The 18,358-nt window shown below is 34.4% G+C and overlaps 1 protein-coding gene and 1 long non-coding RNA gene across 5 annotated transcripts in view; one reads left to right on the top strand and one right to left on the bottom strand.

The window, feature by feature from the left end:
- The window catches only part of dthd1 (death domain containing 1), a 92,005-nt gene that overhangs the window by 62,813 nt on the left and 10,834 nt on the right, over window positions 1–18,358 (bottom strand). The window contains exons 5-10 of one of the 3 annotated variants that reach the window (XM_068222721.2): window positions 14,002–14,234; window positions 11,693–11,848; window positions 11,313–11,602; window positions 10,132–10,376; window positions 8,888–8,945; window positions 3,433–3,761 (exon numbers count right to left, since the gene is read on the bottom strand). In XM_068222721.2, coding sequence (XP_068078822.1) covers window positions 3,433–3,761; window positions 8,888–8,945; window positions 10,132–10,376; window positions 11,313–11,602; window positions 11,693–11,848; window positions 14,002–14,234 — 1,311 coding nt within the window. Of the gene's footprint in view, window positions 1–3,432; window positions 3,762–4,924; window positions 8,441–8,887; window positions 8,946–10,131; window positions 10,377–11,312; window positions 11,603–11,692; window positions 11,849–14,001; window positions 14,235–18,358 lie in introns of those variants that run through there. The other 2 variants (XM_073907319.1, XM_073907320.1) reach the window with 2 other exon arrangements.
- Window positions 457–13,311, top strand: LOC137496216 (uncharacterized). Of its 2 annotated transcripts, XR_012382676.1 has the most exons (4): window positions 457–577; window positions 855–933; window positions 3,492–3,715; window positions 11,316–13,311. It is a non-coding gene; the product is annotated as an uncharacterized lncRNA (long non-coding RNA). The 2 variants fall into 2 exon arrangements; XR_012382675.1 differs by lacking the exons at window positions 457–577; window positions 855–933 and having other exon boundaries at window positions 3,484–3,715.

Below are 18,358 nucleotides of genomic sequence, written 5' to 3'. Positions count from 1 at the left end.
GTATTTATTTTAAATGTAAACGCAAATTATATGTGAGTTTTCATGACCACTTTAAAAAAAGCAATTGACAAAGTGAACTAAATGGTGTTAACTGCCTTATGCGATTATTGATAAAATGTAAAACGTCTATGCATATCAACTAAAAATCATTGAATTGCTTTTTATTCAGACCACCTGTAAAGTGAATGGGGCTTTCCAACACAACTGTTTAAAAAGCATTGCGCAGCTGGCTTGAACCCATCCATATACCGTGTGCTTGAATCTCACCAGTGAATGAGCCATGCACAGTTCCACGTGCAGCCGGGGCGGGGCTGTGTGTGACGCCAGAGCTCCCCCAGGAGTCACGCGGCTCGCGGTGTGGCTCGCTGTTTCTGTATGGATGAATTCAAGATGGTCGTCAGAAAGGCGTCACTATCATGCTGACCTCCATTTATCCGATTGGTAAAAATGGGCCGTCTCGTTGCCAGAGTCTGGCAAGTGCGGTTTTGGAGGCAGGGTGCATTAAGTAACCCATATTTAGAAGTTGTAATACCCAACAGAAAGCTAAACTCAGTCACTGCATGGGTAAACAAAATAGGTACGTACGCACATTAGGTTAAGACACGATAAGTTGCTAATTTCGAAATGTCCTACTTTGCGGTGAAATGTGCTTACATTTTTTTGGGTAATCAGTGTTTAGCTAGCCTATACAACTCAACATTTATACTATTCAACAGTTTTGTTTAGTTGACTAAATAAAGAAATGGTTGGTCTATATAATTTTAACAATATGACACCAGTTCGTGGCTAATATTTTGCCAGACCCTTTCTGCTCAGCTGTCACAATTCTTTTTGTTAATTTGCAATATTTTTAGACTATCTGCCTGAGTTTCAAAGTGATCGGAATGGGGAAGAAAGATGCAGTAATAAGTGAAATGATGCATTGTCAGGCAGGTAAGTTGAACCTGATATACTGGAAGTTTCATACACAACCTTCCCTGGAGTTTGCAGCGAATGGTTGGTTAACCAGAAATCTATCCAGTGTCAGTTCTGTGGGTGAAGATGCCTGAAGGTGAGATGATAACGGTTAGACTGATAAATGCAATATCAAATCACAATATGTGCACACCACTAATATTTGTTTCAACTGTAAAATTGTTTCAGCTGAGGTCTGCAAGGCTGCAGTTTGCACAAAGCACCAAAAAAGGAAAAGGTTTGCCTGCCTGGTCTGCCTTTTTGTTGTTGTTGTGTTGCAAAATGTACTGGATAAAGACTGGACTGAATCTCCTCTAAGAAATTACAGTTGTTTGGGTCAAGTAAGAATTATTTCACCAGTATCCTCACCTTGGCTCAGGCATTTATAATCTCAGCCTACTATGTGCGTATTAGGCATTAGCAGCAATGTGTCCTCAGGCTTCATGCATCTTTTAATAGACACACCATGCGTATCTAAAAAGCAAAAAAGAAAGGGGGGAAGAGCCTGTTTATCTTGGAGTCAAATTTATTTAGGCTGTTTATATATTTGTTTATTTATTTGCTTATTTGTTTATTCACATTTAGACAAATGTCAAATTGTCTAAATGTCTGCAATTCTTCAGATTTATGTATACTTTTTTTTTTTTTTTTTTTTTGCATATGATAAAGTAAATCATGAGCCTCCATTTGCTGTAGCAGCATCCAGTGCGCAATGGTTCTAAATGGAGTCTGAAAGCTGATTTCGTCGACATGTTAGTGCCATCTGCTGGTCACTTCTTTTTTCAAACATTACAAGCAACAGTTTGATGCATCAGAATTTTCCCCCAAAAGTGACTAACAGAATTTATATATATATGTGTGTGTGTGTGTGTGTGTGTGTGTGTGTGTGTGTGTGTGTGTGTGTGTGTGTGTGTGTGTGTGTGTGTGTGTGTGTGTAAATGTATGTATGTATTTTTTTAATGAATGTATTTAAATTTAAACATTTCTGTCAAATGACATTTACAAGGGCCCTACGCTTATTGAAAGCACTTTCAGACAAATGGATTTAAGGCCTGGACAGTACTGCTTCAGTTAAATTAAAATTAAGTTTGTTATTTTTATGCTATTTCAATCAATAATTGTTCTGTGCTTCTGTCTGAAACTGAAAAAAAAAAAACGAAATTCTTAAATTAAAAATATAAAATTTAAATCTTGTACAAGAACTATGACAAATAATGGACATTTTATCAATATTTCAGAAACTGCATTTAATTATTACCAATATTGTAATAATTACAATATTACCCTATTTAATAATTATGCGTTATCCTGCTGGAAATAGCCAGATGGACATGGTCAGCAACAATACTCGGGTAAGCTGTGGTGTTGACACGTTGATCAATTGGTACTAATGCGCCCAAAGTGGGCCAAGAAAATATCCCCCACACCATTACTCCACCACCACCACCAGCCTGAACTGTTGACACAGGGCAGGATGGATCCATGCTTTCAAGATGTTTAGTGCCAAATTCTGACCCTACCATCCGAACGTCGCAGCAGAAATCGAGACTCATCAAAACAGGGAATGTTTCTACAAATCTTCCATTGTCCAATTTTGCTGAGCCTTTGTGAATTGTAGCCTCAGTTTCCTGTTCTTAGCTGACAGGAGTGGCTCTTGGTGTGGTCTTCTGCTGCTGTAGCCCATCTGCTTCAAGGTTGGACGAATTGTGCGTTCAGAGATGCTCTTCTGCAAACCTCGTTTGTAATGAGTGGTTATTTGAGTTATTGTTGCCTTTCTATCAGCTGGAACCAGTCTGACCATTCTCCTCTGGCGTCTGGCATCAACAAGGCATTTGCGCCCACAGAACTGCCGCTCACTGGATATTTTCTCTTTTTCTGACCAATCTCTATAAACCCTAGACATGGCTGTGCGTGAAAATCCCAGTAGATCAGCAGTTTCTGAAATACTTAGACCAGCCTGTCTGGCACCAACAACCATGCCACATTCATAGTCTCTATAATCACCTGTCTTGGGTTGAGAATTTGGACAGGTGTACCTAATAAAGTGGCCGGTGAGTGTACAACGGTGCTTGATTTAAAATGAACAGTGCTTTAAACAGTCCTTGAAAGTCTTTGAATATGGTGTTCATGAAAAAGTGAGAACCCTGAATTTAAGGAGAAACTTGCTTAATTTTGACTTGGGCTTTCTGAAAACAAGACATATGTTTAATTCTCTAGAAAATGCTTTTAAGATTTATTTTTGAAACAAACATGTAAGATATATATATATATATATATATATATATATATATATATATATATATATATATATATATATATATATATGTGTATATATATATATATATATATGTATATAAAAATCTATTTTACCAGCCTTTATTTTTAAGAGTGTATAATATGAATACTCAGATATAGCATGCATTAGTGACAGCTCACTAAAATACTACGGCTCCACATGTTTGCAAACTAAAGGAATATTCACAGATTTCTCCTGCTGGTCTGATCTTCATGTTTTTCCTCCACTTGGTGATTTGCAGCTCCTTTGAGCAGTAGTTGGTTGGCGAGGTCAGGTCTCCCTGCACGGGTCAGGCAGTGGGCCAGTATGGGGCATTTCAGAGAGGAGGAGGGAAGGCCTCGTCTCCACGCCGTCAAAATGTGAAAGGCCTGCTGTGAGAGGCTGTGTGGAGCTCGCAGCCGAGCGATCTGGACCGAAGAGCGACGGAGACGGAGAGACAGAACCAAAAGGGCCGCATCATCCTCGGTGAGCTCCTCACACAGCCATGATAACAGCTCATCTGACAGAGGCTCTGGAAGAACACACACACTCTTAGCCAGTAATGCATTACAAGTTACTTGAGTGACATAATAATATTACTTTTCTAAGTAATGAGTATTGCATAACTTTTAGAAAATTAAGTAATAATGTTTGAGATACTCTTTAAAAAAAAAATGTAATGCGAGCTTTAAAAAAATAAATTGCTGAATTAATGTAGTCATGTTGAATCGTAGAAACAGACAGTAATGAAGATGGCAGGCCAGACCATTAAATGTCTGCATCGATGAGAAGGAAAAGGGGATTGTCTCAATGGACAGTGATATTAAGCAAAAGAAAAAAAAGTAGCAAACACATTGCTTTAAACTTTTATTAACTGATTATATACGGCATATACTGTATAGCTTTGGGGTCAGGAAGTTTTCAGAAGAAGAACATTATCATACGTTATTATTTTGGTAGGTGTAGGTTATACAGTGCATTGTTAATTGCAGAGGTCTTCTATTAAAAAAAAGAAGAAGGAAAAAAAAACTCTGCCTGAAAGAGACGGAAGTTCTGAAAGAGATCAAGCCTCAGCCAGGTAAGATAAAGCCATTCAAACGTTATGTAATACATTACTTACCATAAAAAGTAACTAAGTAATGCAACTAGTTTCTTTTTTTGGGATTAGCTCAATATTGTAATCCATTATTTTCAAAAGTAACTTTCCCCAACTCTGCTTCTTAGCATAAACACTCAAAAATGATGTTTGCTGTTTGTTCAAACGACTTAAAATGAGCTGAAACAACACAAATATTAAGTTTTTTTAATCCACTTATATTTGTAAAAACTAATTTAATAAAACTAACTTAATTCCTTCATGTTGTCCTAACACAAATTGATTGTGTAGAGCCCAGCATTTTCATCAAAAGCATCAAGGATTTGTTAATTTTTATAGCAAATTAAAAAAAAAAAAAATCCTAATGAATGGACACACCACCGTGTCATCAAAGAAAGCTTTTTGAGGCTTTTTGTGGTATATTTTTAAAGAGAATGACTTATAAGGCTTGTGGCAGTATCAGATGTTGCTGCAATTAATTGAAACGTGAAACTGAAATCACGCTATGTGGTATTATCACAATATTGACCTGAGCTGGAAAATAAATTACTTTAACAGGTACAATAACCAAAAATACTTGTATATTTTTCTTTCGTACCGTATACACAAATAAAGTACAACAGATAACACCTTTACAGTAAAGTCTCATTAGTAAAATGTTAGGTAATGGATTAAAATCAAGTGAGAAAAATCCAGATTTACTACAGTAACTGTTAATGTTAGTAAAAAAACTGAATATTATTAGTTATTAAATCCATTCAATAAAATAATAAATGACTTGTACACAGACTACAATTAAGATTTTAACATGTTGTACGAATGTTATTACAATTTGAACAGTGAATGAATAAAAGGTTTTGCAGTTTTCATTGTAACTTTAGTTAAATTATTTATGTTGTGTACACCCTTGAAAATACAATCTTAATATATTCTTAGGGACACTAAAAGTTTAACTAATAAATAGTTATCCATGGTATTTTGAAGTGTCTAAGATATCAAAATTATGCTTATTATCATAATATATTAAATTACTGAGTATTGACATATATCTCAAGACCCTTATTTCTTGGCCACAATCATTTTAAAGCCTTGCGAAGCTGTTTTTTTTTAAAGCACTAAGCACATACAAGTCATCACAAAAAGAAAGAAAAAATCTCTTTGAGGAAAAAGTTTTTCCTTAAAATTTCCTTAATTTGTTTTGACTTGAAAAATAGAAATTTACTTTTTTAATGAGTTCTAAAGTAGCTTCACAAAAGGTGCAAATGTTTACAATAAATGCATCACATTTATAAAGGTTATCTTATATACTTTGCTATCTCTACAGATGGACAATACAAACAAAAATATTTACACCTCACTAAATAAAACTGTGGCAAAGCTTCCCTCCACTCCTTTATTTACTGTAGATTTGATCATTCTCCACTTCTTTCCTTTCACTCATTGTCCTCTCCAGCTAACTAACCAAGGAAAATCATATCCAAATTGTGTCACTGCAATTAACATAACCATTATTATTGGAAATGTCCCAGTGTGACTGCCTAGTGCAATGGTCTAATTCATAACCAAATCAAAGCAATCCTTCACCCAATACAGAAGGTGTGCCCGCATCTGGTCGACCCTACATTCAAAATCATTCCTATTGCACTCTATACAAATTCCCATTGTCATTTCAAACACCTTTACATAGATTTATGACTTGGTCTGGGTATTTAAGGAAATGTGTCAAGAGGCACAGTGCCATTCTGTATTCAGAGCAGCCTATAGTGTGGAGTTATTCAGCTCCATATGTATATCTGGACTCTTTGGCTATTCATGTCTAACTCTTAGATTCATTTGAGTTGTAGATGTAGTGCATTTATCTTTTCTGAATCATTTATTATAATTGGCATACCCTGTTGGAAAAAATGTATGGCAAAAACTCTATTTGAAACTCGTGTAATAATGATTTGACTATAAAACATATTTTGATAGAATGTATATTTTATATTTTAATACCAGGAAATTTTTTGAGGAAAATGTTTTAATAATTAGGAAAATGGAATTTTAGAATATCATCGATCAAATTGGCAGATCTAATATGACTTTGTGTCAGTGTTATTTGTGTACAATGCCTGATTATTAACCAAAATTCTGAATTTTGATGTATTTTAGAACGTTAAAACATGAATGTATATCAAGTGAATATCATCAATTTGTGAGGAGAAGTTTTCTAAAGCATCAAAAAATATAACCTGAAAACGAATGGGTGTCTATGGACCCCTGCTGGATATATGTGGACATTGTCCTTTCTTTTTTTAACAATAATTTTTTTTTCTCTAACCTCAGATGCTATTATTTTATTTCTAAAATATAAAGCAATGTCCAGAAACCTAGGTCAGAACTTGAGTGACCTTTATAATAAAAAAAAAGATAATCCAAATGATGGAGTAGTTGCGTGTTTGTGCATTAAATGGATTACAAAGTATAAAATATCCACACAGACACTGCATGCAAAGTTGAGGTGACTAAAAATGATACAAAGTGTATCATATATGAATGAATATTTCTCTAAGTAATTGGTCTTTAAATGTTTGGTCAGGGGGACCTAAAGGAACCTAACTCTGATTCTTTTTCTTTCTGGGCTGCTCTAGGGTTAAGAAAGTTGTGATTGCAAATTATATATTGAATACTTAATACAAGTGTTGCCATGAAAATAGCCAATGCTGCGAACATGGCATTTAAACAAATAAATGAATAATATGTTTACAAAAAAATTCTGATCGTTTGATTTATCCTGTTTTAAAAATTATTGATTGTATAGAGTTTGTTGTATCATTGTTACTACATTTTTACTGCTTCATCTTGGGTAACAAAGTTAAGTCAAGTTGAGAATTGTTTACAACACCTGTATCTTAAGAGTCTGGTGAACATTTATATTAGTTTAAGTGTATTTAGGTGGATATCGATGATTGCAGTCATGACCCCTAATATTGCCTTTAGTTCAAATGTGTAAATCCAAGAGGACTATTCAAAACTACTTCAGAATGAGCAACCATAGGAGCAGCCATTGGACTTAAAATCAAGACTGATGAGTATGTAACCCTGAGGTACACCAACGAGATCAGTAATAAATAAGCAATAAAGAGGAAATGATCGATAATAAATTTAAACCAAAACTTTAAGTCATAATAAAATGTAGTATGCCAATATAGTAAATGAATTCAGGTTAAACATATTTTGTGCTCTGAAAAGGCTGAACATGCAATAAACCTTCACCTACCAGTGGACACAGACACCATCATTGGATCAAACTATTTGACCAAATCACCCCAATTTTATCTTCCTTACACTGGCTGTCTGTTAAGTTTCGTATTGATTTTAAAATATTGTTTCTTACCTATAAAGCTTTAAATAATCTAGCTCCTGTTTACCTAACCAACCTTCTGTCTCGCTACAATCCAACCCACTCTTTAAGATGTCAAAACTCAGGGCTTCTGGTAGTACCTAGAATAGCAAAGTCTACTAAAGGAGGTCGACACTTCTCATTTATGGCTCCTAAACTATGGAATAGCCTTCCTGATAATGCCCGAGGCTCAGACACACTCTTGCAGATCAAAACTAGATTAAAGCACACCTCTCTTGTCTTAATGCACCAGACATTTTGTTAGAAATACTTATATGCTTTACATGTTTTTGCATTACATTTTTGCATCTCTTGTTCAAATACACTATGAACAGCAGCTACACTAATTTATTTATTTATTTATTTATTTATTTTCTACTTGGGGATACTCATCCCGAGATCTCTAGAGCAGTGGTTCTTAAACTGTGGTACGTGTACCACAAGTCGTACGCGGGCTTCCTTCTAGTGGTACGTGGAGAAATACTGAATAATGAAAGAAGAAAAAAATACACTTTTAAACCTCTGACACGAATGATTACACTGATTTGATTAGCACTGGCTGTATTCTGAAGCATACAATCACACTGATGTGCTTAGAATGTTTACTTTAGAAATTGTGCAACACCAGTGATGTGATCCAAGCCTGAGCACCTGCTGGTGACCTACTCACACCTGCAGTTTCTCACCGATGGACGTCCAGTGTTCGCCAGCCTCCGGCTCCTAGACTGCAGCACTGCACAGGAAGTTTGGTCAGAGGAGAAATGGTCATGACCAACTGAGCCTGGTTTCTCGCAAGGTTTTTTTCATTCTCTTTCATCAATTAGTGAAGTTTTGTTTTTCGCCACTGGCTTGATTGGTTTGGGACTTGTGGAGCTGCGCATGGATTTGCTCTTCAGTGTTTGGACTTTCAGCAGTAAAAATTAAACCACACTGAACTAAACTGAAATTTTGAAAACTGGATTGACAGTTTGAATTTACTATAACTTCTATGTTAAGTTGCTTTTTGATCTACACTGTACAATCTACACTGTAAAAGCGCTATAGAAATAAAGATTAATTGAACTGAATCAAACTGAATAGACAGAGTTGACTAAATGATCAGGAATTTTACATTTTTGACCTAATACAGCCATTCAGAAAGATAATTTGAAGAATGATTTAGGAAAAATATTTCACATACCTGTTTGGCTTGGCTGCATTAACTTGATCCTCACAGGCTGAAAGACTGTTCTAGCTCCCTATAACAAGCAAAAAAACAACTTGACTCCAAAACAACTGAAAAAAAAAAACATGTCTAACCAACTAGGGGTTTTGTTTTGTTTTCCAGTACAAATATATGAACATCAAGATACTTGAAAAACAAGTTTACACACTTTGCCATGTTGAAGCCAGAGAAACGTAAACAAAAAAAAAAATGTTTTCCAGTATGCCATAAAGGCCTTATTGGTGTAGGGCTGCAAAGATGGTTGTCCTTCTGGAAGCTTCACCTCTCTCAACAGAGAAATGCTGGAACTCTTTCAGAGTGACCATTGAGTTCTTGGTCTGCTCTCTATTAAGACTCCTGGTGATTCCAAACATCTTCCATTTATAGATGATGCAGGCTATCGTGCTTACTGGCTCACTTTTCTGCAGCTCTTGTTTTGTGCTTTAACAAAGTGTGTGCCTTTTGGCTGGTGGACTCCAATCAATTTAACTTGTTGTTGATACATGTATATATGTCAAACAAACCTCTTTCACATTATCTTGATGGAGCATTGTTGGTAGGATTTTGAGAAAAAATATTTAAATTCATTTTTGTAGAATGCTATAACTTAAATATGGAATGCACTGTATTTACACGTGAGTTTGATTATGAGACTTTTGATTACTATGAGACTTTCTGATAAATTTCCTAGTAGATTAGCGGTTTCTGAAATACTTAGACCAGCCCAACCATGCCACATTCAAAGTCACTTAAGTCACCTTTCTTCCCCATTCTGATGCTCGGTTTGAACTGCAGCAGATCATCTTGATCATGTCTACATGCCTAAATAAATTGAGTTGCTGCCATGTGATTGGCTTATTAGAAATTTGCGCTAACAAACAGCAGGACAGGTATACCTTATAAAGTGGCCGGTGACACTTGTGTACAACCACGTTCATATATGCTTATCTGTTACACCGCTGTTTTTGATTGATATAAAAATTGGCATCATGTTATGATACTTTAGTGTATGCTTCAATCAGACATTTTGGTGCTGTCAGCTTTGTTGTTAAATCTTCACATATTGTGGCTAGTTGCCCTGTAAAAAGTGAGAAAGTACATTCATGCAGTTGTTGTCTCACAATAAAGCCCTCCAGTGCTTTACTCCTTACATTAAAAAAAAAAAAACTAAATATGTTGTCATTTTGCTTTTCGAGTAGATGTTTAAGTCTTGCGTTTACCTTTGGCAGAGTGATTGGCAGCCGGCAGACGGGTTCTTCTAGCAGACAGTCCTTCACGTATGCTCTGTCATCACTCCAGACCAGATGATCTTTGCTGACCTTGAAGAAACTGGCTACACCTTTGTAGTGCAGAGAGCTGTGGTTGCCGAAGGTGTCCACTTCTTTTAATGTCAAATACAACCGGTTCCTCCTTTGGTTGTGGAATGTGATTATGAGTGAATCTGTCTGTTCTTTGCTTATTGACTCTTTCACAAACATAAACACAAATACACACACATGGTGAATAATCTGGCATTCAAACACAGAACAATGAATGTTTCTATTGAGCAAGGCATTAGGTAAACGTTAAATTGATCAAATATAACGGTAAAGAGTTTATAATGTCGGAAAATGTGGACTTATATTTTTTCCTTTTGAAAAATGCTAAAAAAAACTTTGTTTTAGTAAATATGTCAGGCAACACAACTATAGTAAAATATTGTGTTAAAATGTTGTTTAAATCAGATTTAAAAAAAAACTAAACTAATGGATCCTCTTCACAGGACTGCAATGACATGTTTAATGGTCATCATAAGTTTTCAATATTTTGATTTTTGAAAAAAACATGAACATTATAAGTATTGTAGGGATTATATCATCATCGCATTGAATTACAAAAAAATAAAAATAAAAATCACTTGTTTTTAATGCAGAGTGTATGGGGACAGGACAGTAAATTTGACGTTGTTCTCCCTTCTGGCTGCCGTTATCAGTCTCACACAATTTTTGTCCTTTTTCTGAAAGTCTTGATAACACCATTGTGGAGTTTTTCTTTTATTATTTAAGCAAATAGGACTAAAAAACAAAAAACTGTTGCACTCTACCATTAACTGTGCTTTAGGTTAACCACTTATGACGACGTCGCTTCTGAGAAACCCAGAAATGTGAAAAAGGGTCCATTCTGTTCTTTTGAAAATGCTGGTAAAATGGTCTCATGTTTTTAATCAGTGTATTAGGCAACTCGACTATGGTCAAATATTGTGTTAAAAATGTGATTTAAAAAACTATCCCAATGTTGCATTTGTCCATATTTGAGTTAACACTGAGTTAAAACAAACCCAACATTATTAAAGTGTGGGTCTGAACTAATACAAAACTATTTATGTTAAAGATTAGTTAAAATTGCTGTTGTTGTTTTTTACCAGCACAGGTTATGTTCCCGCTGAGCCTGACCAGCAGCTGTTCTCCCTCCCTCATGGAAAGTTCAGATGAGGATTCTGGAGGACCACAGTAACCCTGATCCTGCAGTTCACACATAGCCCAGCTTGCATCTCTGCTGGACAGGGTCTCCACAACCACACTGCGGGGGTCCAGATGCTTATGATGCAGCACCACTGTCACTGAAAAGCTCTTTACAGCCTCTTCTAGTTCTTCAACTAACAAAGCCAGGCAGGAGGATTTTACAGAGGACTGAAGGCGAAGGACTATTAACCTACGGTTGGAAGAAGTTTTTAAAGGTAGAGCATATTTCTGAAATATTGTAAAGAAACATTTACAATGTACATGCATTGGTTTTGGATACCTTTCATAGCTTTCTGTTAGCTCAAAACAGACCAAGCTGTTCTGTAAGTTCTTTACACTGACTTTATCCAGAACCTTCCAGTGGTTCTCCATCCAGCCTAGCAGAGCCAGCTGCTCTTTACAGCATTTATGAGTTTTTACTGAGGCACCATCAACCCTGTATCAAAACAAAGAAAGAAAAACACTACTTTCTGTACCAAATCATTTTAGTATCAATATTACTCTACAGAGTAATGATTGTTTTGCAACTATTTACTTAAAATGAGCTGAATCAACACAATTCTTGTGGTATTTTGAGACAACTTAATTGTTTTGTGTTTAATACACTTAAGTTTGTAAAAACTATTAAGTTAACCTGATCTATTTGTGTTGGTGCAACATTAAGACATTTTTACAGTGTAGTAAACATTCATTCAGCATATGCAGCATATGTTTTACGCAGTGGATGCCCTTCCAGCAGCAACCTATCACTAGGAAACACCCTTACTTTATTTACACACATTCACTACAGACAATTTAGCTTATTCAATTCACCTGTACCGCATGTCTTTGGACTTGTGGGGGAAACCGGAGCACCCGGAAGAAACCCACGCGAATGCAGAGAGAACATGCAAACTCCACAAAGAAATGCCAACTGACCCAACCGAGGCTTGATCCAGCGACCTTGCTTTGAGACAAGAGCGCTACCCACTGCGCTACTGCATCACCCGTGTTGTAAACATTTCTAGTAAAATTGTTATAGTAATTTTTTCAAATAATGCTAAAGAAAGAGCTAAATAATTGATAAAAGATTGAATTCAATGTGAAATTGTGAACTGTAAAACTACAAATACCAAAAAATTGCTTTGTTCAATGTAAAAAAAAAAAAAACTATGCTAAAAGTTAGGTGAACTCAATATTAGATTGTATTATGCAGCACACAATCCAATGAGCTTGCAAAGTACATTGCTTGCGACTGTGAAACATTAGAACTAGTTAAAATGTGTTTTTTTTTTAATTTGTTAGTGTATAATATTTTGTCATGTTGGAATTTTAAATGAAAATATCTAAATTAATACAATGTACACTCAAATGGGTGTACTCAAAAATGTATGTTTTTAAACTTAAAGAGCATCTATTTTACACCATTTTCAAGATGTAAGAAAAAAATTGTCTCCAAAATGTGTCTGTAAAGTTTCAGCTCAAAACACCCGTCAGATTATTTATTATGCCTTTCTGAACATGCAGATGTTCAACTCTGAGCACACTGTAGCTGTGCTTGTTTGTTGTCTGTCTGTCTCTTTAATGCAAATGAGTGGGTTGTCCCCGCCTACCATTCCCACATGTCAAAGTCGTAGATGTCGCTCTGATGGATGTAGCCTTCACCTGCTGTGTGTCACGTAGATAAACAGTGCATTGACAGACAAGAATGAAGCAGATCTCCCCTACTAAAGTAAGAACTTTCCCAGTGTTTATTTGATGTATTTGTTAAGTCTCTCTGCAATGATGAGTCACACACACACATTCAGCTTTGCAATGTTTTTGCATGGCATATGTGGCCAGGATATACATTAATATACACTGCTATATGGATAATAGCTTTGTTAATGTACAAATTAAATCTGGTTTAACACCCACAAACTGGGATTGAAGTCTTCTTTTAGTATCATAAAGACACCATGCAGCTGTGATGATGAATTGCATGGCAATTTTACTGTCTTTACTTTATTACAAACATGTTTTTAAAAAATTGGAAACTTGTAACACTCATTCCCGAAGTGCAGCTGATCAGAGAGAGCTGAACAGATCTTTTACTCCTACGTCATGTTGTGGTGGGCCTCAGAATTGCAGGGATTTGGATCCTATTGTAACGTCAGGAAATAAAAAATATATTATATCACTATATATATATATATATATATATATATATATATATATATATATATATATATATATATATATATACACACACACACACACACTTTTTTAATACAAGATTATTTCTAAAAATTACTACAAATGGAGTTGTTTTTGCATCTAAACTATTAAAATAATTAAAGGCAATCAGTTTCTTAATAGTTTCACTCAACTTGTTGGGTTTTACAGTGTGAAGATGCATTTTCCTCTAAAAAATAGCCAAATAATGTTTGTTTTGAAGTATTTTACCAGCATGTTTTACAATGTGAACTGGTTCATTCATTCACTGGTTGTGTATATTTGGAATAGTTACGATAAAAAAATAAGTATAAAAGGACATATTATATAAAATAAAACATTGTAAGAATCTATAAGTAGTGGTAGCTATGTCATTTCCAGTAAATTGTATGTTACCTCATCAGCTTTGGAGAGAAAGCGTTTGATGCGAGAGCAGGTCTGTCAGCATCTTCTGCAGCTTTCCTCTTGTCGCAGATTGGAGGACAGGGCAAGCTGATTGTCAGTGGTCGTCTGAGTTTAAGGCTTGATGGATGGCTGAGGTAAAGCAGGGGGGTTGAGGTAAGAGCTTCACGATAAGAATCATTTTTGGATTTTAGAGATGATAAAATAAAGGCATCCACTGGCTGTACCTGAGGAGGCAGAAGAAAGCCTAATGTTAAGTGAGGCAGCCATGGCATTAAAAAAAGGCAAAACTAATTCCCCTGTGGTTCCCTTAAGACTTTCCTTTGAGTATTTTAAATTCATAATAATGTCTGTGGTGAATGTAACTTGGATGTTTTTGTATAACGTAAATATAATAACCAAAATGTGCTAAATTTATAAGTGTAATTTTTTTATTAAGATTTTTGAGCCACATGAAAGTAAACATAAATACACCTTCCATTGATGTATTGTTTGGACATGACAATATTTGGCTCGGAAACAAATGTTTGAAAATCTGGAATCAGAGGGTTAAAAAGAAAATACAAAGAAAATCAACTTTATGTAAAACAAAATGAAGTTATTGACTGTATATGAAGTGCTTACCAATGCACATTACTAATCAAAAATTGAGTTTATAAAAACAAATAAAAAACAAAAACAAATAAGATATAATATTATCAGATGTGGGGCGAGGCAGTGGCAGAGTAGGTAGTGCTGTCGCCTCACAGCAAGAAGGTTGCTAAGTCGCTGGTTCGAACCTCGGCTCAGTTGGCGTTTCTGTGTGGAGTTTGCATGTTCTCCCTGCCTTCGCGTGGGTTTCCTCCGGGTGCTCCGGTTTCCCCCACAGTCCAAAGACATGCGGTTCTGGTGAATTGGGTAGGCTAAATTGTCCGCAGTGTATGAGTGTGTGTGTGAATGTGTGGATGTTTCCCATAGATGGGTTGCGGCTGGATGGGCATCCGCTTCGTAAAAACTTGCTGGATAAGTTGGCGGTTCATTCCACTGTGGCGACCCCGAATTAATAAAGGGACTAAGCCGACAAGAAATGAATGAATTAACAGATGTACTGTGAAAATTTCCTTGCTCTGCTAAACATCATTCGGGAAATATTGAAAAAAATTTAAATAATTCAAAGGGGGGCTAATATTTCTTTAACTGTTTATATATGTATGTGTATATATATATATATATATATATATATATATATATATATATATATATATATATGTATGTATGTATGTATGTATGTATGTATGTATGTATGTATGTATATATATATATATATATATATATGTATATATATATATATATATATATATATATATATGTATATATATATATATATATATGTATATGTATATATATATATATATATATATATATATATATATGTATATATATATATATATATATGTATATATATATATATATATATATATATATATATATGTATATATATATATATATATATATATATATGTATATATATATATATATATATATATATATGTATATATATATATATATATATATATATATATATGTATATATATATGTATATATATATATATATATATATATATGTATATATATATGTATATGTATATATATATATATATATATATATGTATATATATATGTATGTATGTATATATATATATATATATGTATGTATATATATATATGTATGTATATATATATATATGTATGTATATATATATATATATATATATATATATATATATATATATATATATATATATATATATATATATATATATATATATATATATATATATATATATATATTGAGCTTATGAACGATCAGTCAGAGCAGAGTTGTTTAGAATTATTCTATATTTGGTTTATTGACCACTCCAAGAAACAAAAATGGTCACTGTGATGGTTTCTTTTTTACAAACAACACTTTAGTTTGTGATGCAGTGGCACTGTAGGTAGTGCTGTCGCCTCACAGCAAAAAGGTCGCTGGTTCGAGCCTTGGCTCAGTTGGCGTTTCTGTGTAGAGTTTGCATGTTCTCCCTGCGTTCGCATGGGTTTCCTCCGGGTGCTCTGGTTTCCCCCCACAGTCCAAAGACATGCGGTACAGGTGAATTGGGTAGGCCATATTGTCCATAGTGTATGAGTGTGTGTGTGTGTTTCCCAGAGATGGGTTGCGGCTGGAATGGCATCCGCTGGATAAAAACGTGCTGGATAAGTTGGCGGTTTATTGGTGACCCCGGATTAATAAAGGGACAAAGCGGACAAGAAAATGAATGAACACTTTAGTTTGTTAAGTGTGGAAACAGCTGTGTAGATGAAATAAGACACTTTAATTCTCCAAACTTTAAACATTTTCATGTGTTCAGTGTTCTATTAATCAACAGTATTTATTTTTGTTTTTCTGTTCCCTGAAATCAATTTGAGGCAGATATAACCCTTAATGGACCTTGCTTCACAACCATTTATTAACTAGGCAATCATATGTAATTGTGTTTATGTTGGAGGTGGAGGAAAGGTGGCTTTATAAGCAGCTTCATTGTAATGCAACAGAGCCTGCAATTCTTTTCAGAGCCAACATTTAAATTAAACAAATATTTTTAGAGATGTGCTGCAAGCAGACAGAAATCTCACTCTGCTGCACAAAACAAATATCATTTTATTTTATTTTTTTATCTACATTTTGTTTATGTAAGAGCTGACAAGGCCATTTCTAAACATAACATATGTCTTACAGTATTGTCTTCATAAAGTACTGTAGCTTTGTGAAACAGCTGACATATGCGTCTTGTTATTGCAAATGGATAGTTCATTGATTCATTCATTCATTTTCTTTTTGGTTTAGTCCCTTTATTAATCAGGGATCGCCACAGTGGAATGAACCACCAACTTATCCGGCACATGTTTCACGCAGTGGATGACCTTCCAGCTGCAATCCAGTACTGGGAAACACCCATACACTCTTGCATTCACACGCATACACTACGGCCAATTTGGCTTATTCAGTTCACCTATTGACCTTATTCTTTAATGTAGAAGTGTGCCCGTTTTCGCGATTGTTTTAAAACTTCAGATTCAGTTACCAATGGGAGAAATGACTAGGAATAATAAACTGCAAATAACAGTCAAACTACTCACTCTACAAACAAGTGTGTCCATGACTACACAGACAAAGTAGAATAATATAATAAGAAGATGTTTTTAACGTCTAAAAATAAATGAAAGTGAAGTCTCGAGCCAAAAAGATTCAAGTGGCTGTGCCCACTTGTACATGAAGAATAAGGTGAATAGCGCATGTCTTTGGACTGTGGGGGGAAACTGGAGCACCAAAAACCCACACCAACACTGGGAGAACATGCAAACTCCACACAGAAATGCCAACTGGCCCAGCTGGAGCTCAAACCAGTGACAACTTGTGAAACAACTGTAAAAATACAGTGTCACAAAAATGATGCTAAATTGGTGTGTGTAAGCTGTCTCCTATCTAGACTTTACCACATACTTGTGCTTTTCGCTTCAAGTTCGTGTCCTACTTTGCTGTCATTTAACCAATAGCATCTCTGCAACAGAGAGATATCATGCCTCACACGTTGTTGTTTCTGTGTGAAGTCAAGAAAGAGGTCTATTTCTGTGCCACCACATAACTATAGATGTGTTAAAAATATTGAGAACATATATATATATATGTGTGTGTGTGTGTATATATGTGTGTATATATGTATATATATATATGTGTGTATATATGTGTATGTATATATATATATGTGTGTGTGTGTATATATATATATATATATATATATATATATATATATATATATATGTGTGTGTGTGTGTGTATGTATGTATGTATGTATGTATGTATATACAGTATATACATATATATATATATATATATATATATATATATATATATATATATACATATATATATACATATATATATATATATATACATATATATATATATATATATATATATATATATATATATATATATATATATATATATATATATATATATGTGTGTGTGTTTGTGTGTGTTTATATATATATATATATATATATATATATATATATATATATATATATATATATATATATATATATATATATATATATAAAACATCCGATTCCGATCAAGTCTTAAACAGTGTGATCGGGCCCGATTTGCGATCAAGTGATCGGATCTGGACACCCTTACATTTAAACCAAACTGTTTTAAAACCAAAGTTGGAGTTTTTGACAACCATGTTTTTTTCATAAGCCTACTAGTCTGGTGTAAGATTTTTGAATCTTTTTGCTTGTAACTTCATAATGGTCTTAAAATGCTTGA

The sequence above is a fragment of the Danio rerio genome, chromosome 7 (assembly GCF_049306965.1).
Source record: "Danio rerio strain Tuebingen ecotype United States chromosome 7, GRCz12tu, whole genome shotgun sequence".
NCBI classification, from domain to species: Eukaryota; Metazoa; Chordata; class Actinopteri; order Cypriniformes; family Danionidae; genus Danio; species Danio rerio.
Note: the sequence above shows the minus strand (reverse complement) of the source record. Positions and strands in the feature narration are given on the sequence as shown.